This window comes from Myotis daubentonii, chromosome 1 (assembly GCF_963259705.1).
Source record: "Myotis daubentonii chromosome 1, mMyoDau2.1, whole genome shotgun sequence".
NCBI classification, from domain to species: domain Eukaryota; kingdom Metazoa; phylum Chordata; class Mammalia; order Chiroptera; family Vespertilionidae; genus Myotis; species Myotis daubentonii.
This window is the reverse complement of record NC_081840.1, coordinates 139007640-139024027: the sequence shown is the minus strand read 5'-3', so window position 1 is coordinate 139024027 and position 16388 is coordinate 139007640. Positions and strand designations below refer to the sequence as shown.

The 16388-nt window shown below is 42.1% G+C and overlaps 1 protein-coding gene across 1 annotated transcript in view; it reads right to left on the bottom strand.

Annotated features, from left to right (window-relative positions):
- The window catches only part of KIAA1217 (KIAA1217 ortholog), a 315079-nt gene that overhangs the window by 291117 nt on the left and 7574 nt on the right, over positions 1-16388 (bottom strand). Inside the window, 1 exon segment of the mRNA XM_059660828.1 lies at positions 14978-15261. Coding sequence (XP_059516811.1) covers positions 14978-15261 — 284 coding nt within the window.

Here is a 16388-nt window from a genome sequence, read left to right as displayed (position 1 = left end):
TGGGCACTAAACTTCTTTGTACTTAACCAGAAGTAAAACAGATGCTGTATGAAGAAACTGGAGAAAGAAGCATGGAAATGGGATGCATACAAGCTGGGCTTGGAAGTGCAGTGGTCCTCACACTGAATGTTCTGGTGCAGTTGAAATGTTTAAAAACCAAAGGAACAAAAGAAGGAACAAAGGAAGGGGTATGGGGAGATAGAGGGAGGACAAAGAATGCAAAAGATAAAATCAGTCAACAGTAATTACAGCACATTCATTTCTCATGTACAACCACTATCCATACTACCACACCAGCCACCTGCTCTCCTTTCAGCCTCTTGGTGCTGTTTGAGTAGAATTCATGACCTTCCCAGCTATAATCTCAGTGAGTACACATGAAGCAGAGTCCTTACACATCCCATTAATCCGGAAATACTTATTGGTGCAAGCCTGACAGACATGAAGCCTCTTAACTGTAGTGTGCTGTGCCCCACGCTACATTTTGTCAAATCAATGCTTCAGTTCAAAGTTCCATCTGATAGGCCCCCATTACACACTCTTCACGACTCACCTTCACATGTGTGCAGGGTGTGCAGCATAACACCTGAAAACCTTGGTTATACGGAAGGAGAAGAAAGAAGGAAGGGCAGACTTGATAAGACAAAAATGCTGAGATGGGTGCTTAAGTGGGGCCCTGAGAGGACAAATCTGAAAGTGTCTCAAAAGGAAGATAGAATAGAGTTTTGCTGAAAATCCATTGAGGAAGGTTTTAAGATGGTGGTGAAGTAGATGGGTCTTTCTCGAACCTCCTCCAGAACCAAAATGGAATGAAAACTAAATTGGGGAATAATCACCTTGATTACCAACTGAGGACTAGTGTAAGAGGATATTTTTTATAAGAAAGGGCAGAAATCACCTTGCCTGGGGTTGAAAGAGGGGCTGGTCCAACTCCCAAGCGTGGTAGGCGTGAGTGAGGAGGGATGTTGTGGCTGCCAGGGTTTCCCACTGAGTGGAGAGAGGCTTGAGCAGTCATGCAGTGTAGAAATTCATTTATTTTGGGCTAACCAAGCATGTCCCCAAATGAGGAACTTTCTCCCTACTCTCCAAACAGCTAATTAACAGACTGGGGATCTAGGATTCTTGTAACATACTTTTACAAGATTCTGGTCTAGATCATCGCAATTTAGAATGCACACTGTTTCAGGCTGCCCTAACAGAAACGGAATCTGACTTCCCAAGTCGAATGTCTTCCCCTTAATGAGAAGAGTTTTAGCATGCTGTCAACATCCATTATAGTGGAGAAACATTGCATCTAATCCTCAGAATGACAGTATTGTCTGTTGCATCTCTACGGTTAAGAAAAAGTCTCAGAGAAATGGACTGGCCTGTCTATAACTGTATGTCCTAGCATATATAAACTCAGTTGTATGGAACCCCAAAGTCACTACTCTTCCCAGTAAAGTCAGGTATCCTTTGCAGGGTAGGTATTTTGTACTCTGCCCAATGCCAAGCTCATAGTGTAGATCCCTGATAAATAACCATTTGATTAAATTAGTCCAAGAAAACCCCTGCAGGAGAAAGGATGAATAATAGCAAAGAAGCGAGCTTGATGAGTGAGGAGAGGAAGGACAAGTTAGACATTTGCAATATGAGTTCTGCATCAAGGTGCTGGACTGCATCATACTGGTCTTTTTTGGATTCAATACCGAAATTTCCATCTCATTTGGTGACAATTTTCTCGAGGTTTTGCTGATGACCACTTCCCAGGTGTCTCTGCCTCTGCATAGCTGTACCTCGGTTCCTGACACCCCTTTGCTTTCCCTCCGACTCTCAGGCACTCCTTGGGAGGTTTTCCAGGAGCATCTTATTTTGATTTTCTGCAAAGCTCTTCTTAATATAGCACTGTTCTCAAAATGTGTTGTCTTGCTCTTCCACAACACTAATTAAAACCAAAGCTGTCACAGCGGTTGGTGGCACCCAATTAAACCACAGATCAAGAGCCATGTGTTATGAACGATTACCATTTAGGACTCTTCTCTTTTTCTCTGTCTTGTATGATTAATGTCAACTTGAAGTCAATTTTGCAAGTAAAATCATAACCCCTTGAATTTAGTCTTATTGATTGCTCAATCCCTAGGACAATGTGTCCTCTTATGTAATATTCCAAATCTAAAATGCACTTCTAACACCCTTTAAGTTGCATTTCAAAATATCAGTCCTCAGGGAAACATTTCCCAGCTAACTCCTTCATCTGGTCCCTTGAGTAGCATCATCTGTTAAGCATTAGACTGCTCCTTCTGCTTTTTTTTAAAACTATTGTTTCTCATCACAACCAAATTTAGATGATTATTATTTCTGATGACACTCTGATTGCCCTTAGACATAGCCAAGATTATTCTGAAGACTTTTTTTTGTACTGATTCTTTCAATCCTATCATATTCTTTATCCATGGGTCTCTAGTAGTTCATTGAACACTCACATATACACTAATACAGGGGTGGGTAAACTTTTTGACTCGAGGGCCACAATGGGTTCTTAAACTGGATCGGAGGGCCGGAACAAAAGCATGGATGGAGTGTTTGTGTGAACTAATATAAATTCAAAGTAAACATCATTACATAAAAAGGTATGGTTTTTTTTGTTTGTTTGTTTGTTTGTTTGTTTTTTAGTTTTATTCATTTCAAACGGGCCGGATCCGGCCCGCGGGCCGTACTTTGCCCACGCACGGCTGCACTAATATCAAGTTTCTAAATGCAAATTATAATTTAAAAATTTTCTCAATTTTTATCTTCTCAGAGACTCACCACTATTTATGCCACTGCTTCTTTAGTGCCAAGTTCCTTTTCTTCCCCGAATTATTGAAGGCCAATGTAATTAGGACACGGCACTTCAGCCATTCTAGGATCACCACTACATTTTACACTTATGGACACAAGCAAACTAGTCCCCTATTCTGTTCCTTCTCTGTTTCCTCAGCATTTCAGACTGTCTTTCGATTCTGTCACTCATTAGACGATATAATCTGTAGGTTGAGAGCAAGGTTCCCACAGACAATAGGACACATTGTCTACATGCTCTGTGCTCAGTTTCCCATTTTGTTAAGGAGAGTTAATAATAGTGCCTACCCCACAGGACTGTTGGGAAAACGAAATAACATGTGTAAAGAGCAATAGTGACACAATTTTAGCTGATGCCAATAAATGTTTCTCTACCTTTTCACGACTATAAATAGTAGCTGACAAAAACAGTACTAAAGGAATGCTAATTGCTTATCTAATATTCTCCATGTTCATGGCAGTCCACGCAGGGTATTTCTTCCCTCTTTCTATTGTTATTTATTCCGTATACATTGTGTTATATTTCTTAATTACCAATAAGTTTCCTTTTCCCTTCAGGTTTAGGTAAAAGACTGGTCTGTAAAATCATTACTTCAAAACAGCTAAATGATTTTTGCTACTAAACATGGCTATACTCTCATCATTTTTCCCTTCGGATTATAATAAACTGGAGGCATGGTACATGAATTCATGCACCAGTGGGGTCCCTCGGCCTGGCCTGTGGGATGGCGCTGATACCAGCTCTCCGAGATCTCCTAAGGGGTCCCGGATTGCGAGAGGGTGCAGGCCAGGCCGAGGGACCCCAGCGGTGCACAATTGGGCTGGGGAGGGATGCAAGAGGTTGGCCAGCCTGGGAGGGACCGCGGGAGGGCTCCAGGACATGTCGGGCCCATCTCACTCAGTCCTGATCGGCCGGACCCCAGCAGCAAGCTAACCTATCAGTCAGAGGGGCTGCCCCCTGGTCGTCAGTGCACATCATAGCGACTGATCGACCAATCGACTGTCTGTCCCCTAGTGGTCAGTGCACGTCATAGCGAGCGATTGAGTGGCTGTAGCATATCATTAGCATATTATGCTTTAATTGGTTGAACAGATGACCAGACAACCAGACACTTAGCATATTAGGCTTTTATTATATAGGATTAATAACTCTAAAAAGAAAATTCTTAGTTGAGTCTATTTCCTTTAGTATAATTCATAAACTTTATATTTATGTATGCATTTACTTACAAAATACATATAATTTTTTAAAATCTATCCCTTGTACACACTAGCCTTTTACCCAGACCCTCACATAGCCAAAGTCCTCCACTAGCTGAAAGGTCTACCAGTGGATCTTTAGTTCTATTAGCCTCACCTTACAGGCTTCATGGATACATATATCCATGAATATAGATGAATTAGATGAATATTTGTGAATTTCAAATATATATATATATATATATATATATATATATATATATATATATATATTTGCCAGAGTTAAGACCAATGTGGTAGGCAAAAATCTGATTAATTTGGAATTTTTCATACATGTTGGAGGAACTATGTCTATTCCCCAAGATATAAACTGATACTGAGATCTACAGCATGAGGAGTAATTCAGTGTGATAGAAGTTCTGTTATGATACAATTAAATTCATCAAAAAGGAGTCATAAAGAGGCCATTACATAAAGATATAAATATATTTTAATTTATATTATATAAATGTGATATACTATTGTACAGATAGGTGTAAAGTGCTATATACTAGTACAATGAAGGTGAGAAATCATTACGTATATTTGGGAGTATGGATATAAGTAAATGGGGTATTTCCTTCCTAAACTAGACTCCACAGCTAAAATCTGAATAAAGCAAACATCCCAGCAGATGCCAGAACCAAGAGCTACAATGAAGGAAAGTGGCATATGCCACTTCTGGCTAACAGATTTAAGAGCTTATGTAAAACCCACTATCTCTCTCTCTCTCTGGCATGTGACTTGTAATCCATGTGTTAAGATGGCATTGTTATAAAATGGAAGTAGCCTGAATCAATAAGTCATTGCAAGGACAGCTTCTCTAAAATGTTTTTGTATTATAACACACACACACACACACACACACACACAGGAAATTACCACAATCCACAGGGTTTATTATGCAGCATTATCAAGACTATCCTGATTGATATAACAGTGTTAAGGTATATGTCTCCTATTGGCTCCTTTTTTATTATAACTCACATTTGAATGGATAGCTACTGAAAACTAGCTTGCAAAAGGAAAGAGCCAAGCAAGGCATCTCCAGTTTGTGATATCAATGCCTTTGCCACAAAAATGTTACTTGCTTTGTCCTAAACACATGTCCCCCTCACTCTTCAGTTTGTAGCATTCAATGTTTGTGAGGCTCACAGCGAAGCTCTTAATCACGGCATTCTGTGATTGCACGAGTTGTGATCTGGTAATACTTCTCTCTTTCATTAACCTTGCTCTGCATCAATAAAGCTCCATCTATTGAAGATGAGGTCAAGATCATAATATTGTTGGTAGCACACTTTCCTCCTTTAACTCAGCTTTTCTTTCTATATTCTGTGTATAGGGGTCCTGATCACATCCTTGTTTTATTCAAGAGGGGTATTTTTTCCTCTTTCTAATACTCCTAATTATTTTCAGTGCGTTTTGATGGAAGAGAAGTAAAAATGCCTGTATTCTGCCAAATTGAAGTAGTGTTGGTTTCTTAAGACCTGGTCTTCTGATTCAAATGCAGTTAAAGACTTCTCTTGTTCTCTGTTTTTAACTGTGTCATTTTCCATGATTCTGACAAAATCAAGTATATGCCTTCTGAAAAGGAGATGTCAGTCAAGGGAATGGATAATGTTGAGTCTGACCAAAGCCTCCCGTTCCAAACTCCATTGAACAACTCTTCACCAATGAATGCAGTTCTTGAGAGAGTGTTAAAAAAAAAAGAGAAGCATAAACTAGAACTTGGATGTTTATGAATTAACAGACCAATAGATATTTTCCTGATTTTCATTTTCACAATCGGTAGTACAGTTACACTTGTGCATAGATACCACAGACTACAGTAGACAGTGGTGAGTGGTGCCAAACTCACCAGGCACAGAGAAAACAGCTCCAGTGCTATTTCCGCACAAACACAGAGAGGGGCCTGCTGGGCACTTGGCAACACAGCCCGGCTGAGGAAAGGAGCCGGACAAGAGGCCTCCTGGCGTGAGTGACGCCATTTCAGATGGTGTTAACGTTCATGGTCTTGCCTCCTTATTGTGGCGACAGTCATGTGAAAGGAAAATTCTCCTTCATATCTTTCTTACTCTTTGTATTGAATGAAAGAACACATCAGACTTTTAAGTTAAAATGTATTACTCTTGACTCCTAAAACTTGACTACATTAGATATAAGAATACATATTAGCTACTTGTAACTGCAAAGTGGGTACTGTTATACCTAGTTAAATGGAAATTCTATATGTAACTGAGAATAAAGGTGGACAAAAGGTTTCTGAATCTAGGAGTAAGAAGCTTGTTCATGTAGGTGAGAGGCCACCTGGACATGTTTCTTCATTAGTGAAGAAATGAAAGAAGAGCATTTCTGCCCTGGCCTATGGCTCAGTTGATTGAAGCATCATCCGTACACCAAAAAGGCTGCAGATTTGATTCCTGGTGAGGGCACATACTTAAGTTGTGGGTTCGATCCCTGGCTGGGGCACGTATGGGAGGCAACTGATCTATGGTTCTCTCTCGCATCAGTGTTCCTCTCTCTCTAAAATCAATAAAAACATATCCACAGGAGATTAAAATTAAAGAAATAAATAAAAGAAGAGCACTTCCAAACTGTGTAGTTACACAGTGCCCAGGACTGCGAGAAGACTGCTGAACTACAGACCTTTCTGAGCTCGGAGCTATTTCAGAAAAGTAACTTTTGATGTAAAATATGTGTAGAAATCCATTTTCTATGGTCACCTCAGGCACTCTGCAACTAAATAAGATTTATCTTTTTAAAGAAATGACAATGACATGTCTCTGTTATTTGACCCACTGTGATCGAGTAATCTGTTACCAAAACATTAGAAAAATTTAAGGTGAAGGGAGCAAACACCAAGGTCACTAACTAACAAGTGGAAAAACCAATTCTGACCTTGGTTCAAATGCTGGCTTCTTGACTTGAAGGAAGTTACTTGGCCTTTCTTGGCTTCTTAGCCTCAATCTCTTCTGATTGCCCAAACTGCAACCAATCTCAATTCCCCACCCCTCTCTATCTGTATCACTCAAATAGTATCTATCACCTTCTAATTGTATTAAAAATATTGGCTCATTCATTCATTCAACAAAAATTGATAATGCCTACTTTAGGTTGCATACTCCTTAAATGCTACATTTACAAAGGTGATTAAGACAAGGTTTTTGTGCTCTAAAAACATATTCTAGATGGAAGAAACATAAAGAAATGTACAATGAAGGCATGATTATGTGCCAGAGTACAGGTACCGCATGATGCTGTGAACAGCTCACAAGGTGGGACATTTGGGCTGGATCTTGAGAGATTAGCCTGGGTACATGAATGTCTTATTTCTTTTACAAGGCAGGGGTCATGTCTCATTGTTTGTATCCCTCACAATGAGATTTATCATTGTAAGTGCATATATGTGTGTGTATGTGTGTGAATACTAGGTGTACCAGTTAATAATGCAGATTTTTTTCAATAGATGGAGTTACACATATGTTGATATATATGTGATTTGATATGTATGCTATTTTGTTGTACTGACAGTAAGCTTCAAAACTTCATATGTCAAATTTGCTGAAAGTGTTAACATCATAGATATTTTTTCGCTTAAAAATGTAGAATTTTGTGCCCAAAAAAGAGCATTTGCAAGAAGTTTTAATTCATTACTTTCTTTTGAAGAAAAGTTCTGGGGAATACTTTGGGAAGCTTATGGTGAACAGGCTCCATCTCAAGATACTTGTGAACGATGGTTTGAACGCTTTAAAAGTGATGATTTCAATGTGAAAGACAAAAAACGTCCAGGTCAACCGAAAAAGTTTGAAGACCAACAATTACAAACATTACTGAATGAAGACGCTTGTCAAACTCAAGAACAACTTGCAGAAAGATTAAACATTGCTCAGCAAACAATTTCCGATCATTTACAAGCAATGGGAAAGATTTTAAAGGAAGGAAAATGGGTGCCACATCAACTGAACAAAAGACAAATGGAAAACTGAAAAGTCATCAGTAAAATGTTGCTTCAACAGCACAAAAGAAAGTCTTTTTTGCATCGAATTGTGACTGGTGATGAAAAGTGGATTTATTTTGAGAATCCAAATGCACAAAATCATGGGTTGATCCAGGTCAACCATCAACATCGACTGCAAGGCCAAATCGCTTCCGAGAGAAGACAATGCTCTGCGTTTGGTGGGATCAGGAAGGTGTGGTGTATTATGAGCTTCTAAAACCGGGTGAAACCATTAATACTGATCGCTACTGACAACAAATAATCAATTTGAACCACGCTTTGATTGTGAAATGACCAGAATGTGCCAGAAGACACGGCAAAGTAATTTTGCTTCATGATGACGCACCATCACACACTTCAAAACCAGTTAAAGACACATTAAAAGATCTTGCTTGGGAAGTATTAACCCACCCGCCGTATTCACCAGACCTTGCTCCTTCAGATTACCACTTGTTCCGATTGATGGCACACGCACTTTCTGAGCAGCACTTCAAAATGTATGATGGAGTGGAAAATTGGGTCTCTGAATGGTTTGCCTCAAAACAAGAAAAGTTCTATTGGGATGGTATCCACAAATTACCTGAAAGATGGGGGAAATGTGTAGCTAGCAATGGACATTACTTTGAATAAAGCACTTTTGATTTTTCTCTTGAAATCATAGTGTTTTCTTTGATTACAAAATCTGCATTATTAACCGGTACACCTGGTATATAGATATTTACACACACACACACACACACACACACACACACACACACACACGTATAAGTAAAAGAAATCCAAATTTTAAGTTTTCAAAGTAAGTTTCAGAAATATAATACAATTTTGTTCTGTCAATAGGAAAAATAAACTTCTTCGGGTAACTTAAATATGTGTTGTTAAAAAAATAAAATGAATTTAAATACTAATTTGAAAATAGAGCTTCTGAGACTCTTCTTTTGGACATCATAAACCAGAATAGTGCAATGCTAAGAGCTGTCATTGTGGCAGTAAAAGGATCCATCATTTTCTTCCTCAGTACTCTATGATACAGTTATTATTGTCTTGTGACATATAAGGGAAGTGAGACAGAGAAGATTCAGTCATTAGCTCCAAATCACACAATTAGCACATGGATGGAGGCTGGATACCAGCTCAGCCCTGCCTGACTCCAGAGCCAAGCCTTAGCTGCCAGGTGATAGAGCATCACAGTCTGATTGCCCCGCACAGAAGCTTGGGGGAGTCAGTGATAATGACAGCTGCTATTATGCAGATAAGCACTAGGCTGCAATAATAGTCATCTGCATTTTTTAAGGTAGTGGAAAGAAACCTAGTTTGCTTAACAATAATTTAGACCTTAGAAAATTCTTGGTTGACTAAATTTCAAAGACTTGAATATAAGTTTTCAACCATGAATCTTCCAGTGCTTAAATTCAATTTTCAAAATATAAAGTTTTCTCTAATTCTCTTTTTATATAATACCGAGGAATTAGAATCTAGATTCCCTTAGTATCGAAATATTTTGTGTAATGATTAGAATCTAGAGTCCCTTAGTATCAAAATATTTTGTGTAATGGGTGAAAAACGTGAAGGGGTTAAGAAAAAAATCATAGGCACAGACAACAGTATGGTTATTTCCAGAGGGAAAGGGGGGTGCTACTGTCACAATTAGCTAGTTATTAATATGAATAATAGGAAAAGAGCAAAGGGGAGGCCAAACATTACAAGCATGGTCATCTGGGCAACTTCACCAGGAAGCTGCAATTTCACACTCCCTGAGGAACCACTGGTCCCTTCACTGCACGTCACTGGGGAAGGGGTCCAACAAAGGGGAAGATGGGCACATGCACAGTGAAGGCAGGGGATGTAGGGAAGGTGCTTGTTTGTCAGTCTAACCTGGAAAAAGAAAAGTGGCTAGAGGGGTGGAGCCACTGCTAGCACGAAAAATCCTGAAGGATGAATTGGTTAAGCTCCCAGTTATAACCCTGAAACAAAAGGTTCTCTCTCTCTCTCTCTCTTGTGCTCCTGCTCTTTTGCACTCTCTTGCTTGTGACCTACACTTGCCCATGTGCTAGCCTGTCATGTGGCCTTAAGCGGCCCATGCCCATGTGGACCCCAAGAGCAAGGGACTGCAGCTGGAAACACAAATTAAGCCAGCCAGATGCTGGACTAGACTGTGCTTTAATACAGAGATGCAACTCTGGGCACTGGATTTAATCCTAGCACTGCTAAAGACAAGACTGGGCTTTTTCCATGGCAGCATGGAGGGAAATGGGGCCTTGGAAACCCAGGGGTTTAATTCCACAGAAATCAATATCACTCATCCTCCTGTGCAAATCTCAGAAAATTCCTCTCCTTGCCGATATTGCAAGAATTCCACTTCCACCTGCAACAGGTGGGGACACAGAGGGCACCCCATCAATAACAGGGAGGTAGAAGGGAATAAAGGGGGGACAATTGGTGATGGAAGGAGACTTGACTTTGGGTAGTTAACATACAATACAATATACAGATGATGCATTATAGAATTGTACACTTGAAACTTATATAATTTTGTTAACTAATGTCACCCTGATAAATTCCATAACATTTTTTTTAAAAAAATATTTCATGTAAGGTGCTAGATACAGCATTTTCAGCATCTTATTCAACGGCACTCTCCTCACTAAGGCCACTTTTCTGGGAGGATTTTTCGTGCTAGCAGTGGCTCCACCCCTCTAGCCAATTATCTTTTTCCCAGGTTAGACTGACAAACAAGCACCTTCCTGGTGAAGTTTTAATAATTTAAACTGATGATAAAATACCAGAAGAGAACATGGTATTGAGAATCTGGAGAAGAGCATCAGACATGTGCTATTTGAATTCCTCCTCATGGCAGCTCATGTATCTTCCTGCAAAGGAAGCCTGGAATAATCCATTGTCAGAAGGTCAGGGAGAAACAAAGGGTGTCATGGAGCAGAGGAAAGGACAGAGGAAGGAAAAGAGTGGCAGGAGAAAAAGAATGGAAAAGGCATTAGAGAAAGTGCTGTTCATGGGAATATCATACGCCCTTGCCTGAGCTTATAACTGATGTTTACAATGCTTATTAAGGTTCATTTGCAACAAAGCAGTGGAATAAAAAATGTATATACAGAACAAGGCATCAAAATCTTTCTCCGTTTGGGTGGTCAGCTTGGAATACACAAAAATTCATCCTGAATTACCAGCAAAGGCACAGCTGCCCAGCCATGGCTGGACTGCACCCAGGGCAGAGGCATATGTGACAAGAGATCAAAGCTTGAGGCCACTAACCTACATCATTATTCCCTGTCATCCGACACCATGTCCTTTTACATCCTTCTAGCTATATTTAGGCTCCGCGTGTAATTGTTTTAACCTAAAAGCACCATCATCATAGTAGTAGCTATAATCATGACATCACAAATAATAACAGCAATGATAATAACTGGAATACTTTTGACATGAAAAGCATACCATTTTTGACAGACTAATTTCTATATTTCAGAAAGAAAGTAATATATTTTAACATTAAAAAATATTTTCTCTCTTCACTCAATACATAATCAGTTTTCTAGCTTCCTTTACCCTGACCCTTGCCCCCATGGTCACATGTGCATGTGCATGCATGTACACACACACACACACACACACACACACACACACACTCCATGACCCTTACATCCTAGACATAGACCATACTACCTTGTCTCTATAATCAGTGATCTTCCACTTAGAGAACAGTGGAATAAACAAGGATTCTAAGCTCAAACTTATCTGGATTCAAATCCCAGCTTTCTTCTGAGCAAATTGTGCAATTATAACTACCTTGAGTGAGTTTCCTCAATTGGAACTGCTTCGTATAAAATACTAGAGGCCTGGTGCACAAAAATTTGTGCACTTGGGGGGTGGAGGGGAGAGGAGGTCCCTCAGCCCAGCCTGTGCCCTCTTGCAATCTGGGACCCCTCGGGAGATAACGACCTGCTGGCTTAGGCCTGCTCCCGGGTGGCAGAGAGAAGGCCCAATCCCTAGGTGCAGCCCCTGGTCGGGCTCAGAGCAGGACCGATTGGAGAGTTGGGGCGCTGCCCCCTGTCATGCACAGAGCAGGGCGGATTGGGAGGTTGCGATGCCACCCCTAGTCACGCTCAGGGTAGGGCCGATTGGGGGGTTGGGGCACCGCCCCCTGTCACACTCAAGGCAGGGTCGATAGGGAGGTTGCGGCGCCACCCCCTGTCACGCACAGAGCAGGGCCCATCAGGCGGTTGGGGAACCGCCCCTGTCACACACAGAGCAGGGCGGATCAGGGGGTTGGGGTGCCGCCACTGTCACACTCAGGGCAGGGCCGATGGGGCGAGGGGGGGGGGGGGGTTGGGCGCCACACCCTGTCACACACAGAGCCACAGGGCGATCAGGGGGTTGGGGAGCTCCCCCCGTGTCAGGAACAGAGCAGGGTGGATAGGGAGGTTGTGGCCCCGCCTCCTGTCACACACAGAGCTGCAGGGCGATCAGGGGTTTGGGGAGCTCCCCCCTGTCACACACAGAGCAGGGCTGATCAGGGGGTTGGGGCGCCGCACCCTGTCACACACAGAGCCACAGGGCGATCAGGGGGTTGGGGAGCTCCCCCCTGTCAGGAACAGAGCAGGGCGGATAGGGAGGTTGTGGCCACACCCCCTGTCACACACAGAGCCGCAGGGCGATCAGGGGGTTTGGGCGCTGCCCCCTGTCACGCTGATCCCGGTGCTGGGAGGCCTCGCGGCTCCGCTGATCCCGGTGCTGGGAGGCATATTACCCTTTTACTATATAGGGTAGAGGCCTGGTGCATGGGTGGGTGCCAGCTGGTTTGCCCTGAAGGGTGTCCTGGATCAGGGTGGGGGTCCCGCTTGGGTGCCTGGCCAGCGTGGGTGAGGGGATGATGGCTGTTTGCATCTGGTCACACCCCCTTCAGGGTGGGGGTCCCACTTGGGTGCCTGGCCAGCATGGGTGAGGGGATGATGGCTGTTTGCAGCTGGTCACACACCCTTTAGAGTGGGGGTCCCCACTGGAGTGCCTGGCCAGCCTGGGTGAGGGGCTGAGGGCCATTTTCAGGCTGGGGGTGACTGAAGCTCCCAACCGCTCCTTTTTTCCTTTTTTTTTTAATTCTGGGCCAGCTTTAGCTCTGAGGCTCGGCTCCAGCTATGAGACCTCCACTACTGAAAGCAGGTTTCTGGCCTTTGTTTACCCTTCTGTATTTGAAACAATGTTGCGGTCCTGCTGGCTGAAGCCCAGGGTTTTGTTTAGCTTCTATATTTCTTACAATGTTGCTTAGAGTACAGCTGAGAGGCCAGCAAGGCAGGCGGGGAAGCTTGGCTCCCTCCGTCACTGAAGCAAGCAAGCCTCCCTGTTCGCGTCAGCTGCCTGGCTGCCGGCCGCCATCTTGGCTGGCAGTTAATTTGCATATCTCCCTGATTACCCAATGGGAAGGGTAGTGGTTGTACACTAATTACCATGTTTCTCTTTTATTAGATAGGATGGTGTCTCACCAAAAATGTGACATAGGGAGAGGTACCGATTCTAGTACTTAAATGGATCGTGACTCTACTTTTAATAGAAAACAAGGGTATTTATGTTATATATCAATTATATCTCAATAAAACTGGGAAAAGTAAAAAATAAGTAAGTACAATTTAAAAATAGAAAACAGGGGGTATTTTCTATATACAGGCACACCTCATTTTATTGTACTTCACTTTACTGCCCTTGACAGATGTGCTGTTTACAAATGGAAGACAAGACTCTCTACCAGCAAAAAGATTATGACTAGATTTATCGCAGTGGTCTGGAACCCAACCCACAGTAGCTCCGCAGTATGCATGTATGCTTGAAATGAAAAGATAGCCCTCCTTTCCTTAATTACCAAGCAAGTGATCTGCACATCTCCACATCAAACAGGGCTCCCATTTCTTTTCTCCTCTCTAGGTCAACTGCCTTTTGGCCATGTGAACAGAAAGCAAACACACAGTCGACAAAGCACATCACGGTTTTAGGCACTCTGATAAAGATTTTATAGTTTAGAAGGTTGAATTTAAGGGGAAAAAATGAAATTGAGATAAAGCATACGTTTAAATAATTTAAACTGATGATAATCTCCACTTCCATGGGTGCTCAAAAGTTGAGCTAGTTAGACATCACTTTTGTAACTAACTTATTTGCGAGATAGAAGACTTAAAACACTGTGCTTGCCTCTCTACCTGGAGGGTGGAAATCAATAACAGCTTGCCCTCTTCCCTGACCACCCAAATCACTAAATGCTCTGAGTCCTTTGCTACGTTCCCCATCCTGAAAGGTCAATCTAATAACATGGCTGTGAGGTCGACAGAGAAGGCCTCCCGTCTCCTGTCAGCTAAAAGGTAATTGCACACAGACAAGAAACAAAAACACCCCAAGCCACAGTTGGGTGATATCTGTCTGGCTGTCAAGATAACCTGAGAAAACAGGTAGCTGAAGACAGCAGAAAACCAAGCATGCAAAAGGAAAACATCTGTGATTAAAAAGAAAAAGCGTGAGCAGAAACAAAACCCTAATGTCAGCTTCTTAAGGAAAAGGGGTTGGTCTCAAGTTTATCCCCCCCGTGCTCTGTTTTACCCTGAAAACGTATTTATATACTCATTCATTCACTGTGCCAAGCACTCGGTGCTAACAGGGTGCACAGCAGTTGATCCTATGCTTTATTCAGTCAAGTAATACCCCTTCCCTGCCTGCACTTCAGATGCATTTGTGGCTGACCATGGGGACCCTTTTCGGAGAACTGCCCACTCTCTGGATCTCTCTTCTTGAGATATGGAGCAACTTAGTGGTGGGCACAGTCCACTCATTTATTTTTCCCCTTTTAAACCGAAGTTCACTTTGCTTTCCTTCATGTTCATTAAAGAATGAGCTTTGCAGAGCGAAATGGTAGCACATTCGTACCTGGTCTCTCAGCCTCTCCTGGTGGCCCATGATTGCTGTGGCATGGTGCGGGTATTTCTGCTTGAGATGTTCCAGGAAAGCTTCTCTCTTCCTATCCATCTCAGATGTTTGCATTCCCAGTATTTCTTTGGAACTTCGGGGCCCACCTAGGGTGTGTCTCCGTGGGATGTTTCGGGAAGCCTTGGAAACTGAAACTCGACTGTTCCCATTAGAAAGGCGTTCCTTGGTTCTTCGGCATTCTGCATCTTCTAATGACGTTACATGCAGATTGCTTTTTCCTTGTTCTGGAAGACAAAAATAATAGTTTAATTAATGATCTCACACTAGAAATCTCATTTACAGAATACCGAGAGGGACTGTGGCAGCTGTGAATGTATGAATATAACCTAGCAGATTTCGTGTGTGTGTGTGTTTGTCAAGAAGAAAAAAAGTCAACAATCATGAAATATGAAAAATCACACTTTAGAAATAAAGATGTTGCAGCAAAAAACTGCTATTTCTGACTCTTTCCCTGCAGTTATTCAAAATGAGACACTTGTTCAAATGAGTTTGCAGGCAATTGGGTTAGCTCTTACCTTCACCTGTAATTGGAGAAGAGTACTCCGGTGAAATAGATTATGTCTTTATTTTTAAAAAATACATTTTTATTGATTTCAGAGAGGGAGAGAGAGATAGAAACATCAATGATGACACAGAATCATTGATCAGCTGCCTCCTGCACATAATCTGGGCATGTGCCCTGACTGGGAATCCAACCATGACTTCCTGGTTCATAGGTCAACACTCAACCACTAAGCCATGCCTGCCAGGCTAATTCTTTATTTTTAATTCCATCATCCTGGTAACAGGATCTTTAGATTTTTATATCTGAAGGTGGTTTCTGAAGCATTTGTTTCATCTCCAAGATCAAAAATAGCTATTATAATAACTGACAGGCCAACCACTTACAAGTTCGATTCCCCCATTAACATAAACCAAGCAAGCATAAGAATACTATTACAGGTAATAACTGAGGGGGCGTAGAGTAAAGGCTTAGACACATTTCACTTGAAGTGGACTTTATCTGAAACACACACTGAAGGGAAGAGATGCACGGTACATTCTAGAGGCCTCCGACCTGGTAGGGTCAGAACGGAAGCAGGCAATGACAAGGCTCTGAGAGCAGGACATGAGTAGGGCCTCTCCATTCCTTCTCAATGGTTGGCAAATGGGTGCCAGGTTGGAATATTCCACTTAACTGAGAAAAGGGAGTTACTTCTTTAAAAGCCGGAATAGGAAGAGAAAGTAGTGCACATTCAGAAGCACTTCAGGAACTCGCCAGGTCTGTCACAGGGAGCAGCTCTTAAACAATATCACAGATGCGGCAGGAAAACGTCCTTGGCCACCGAGTTCCCTGGAGAAAGCACTGGGC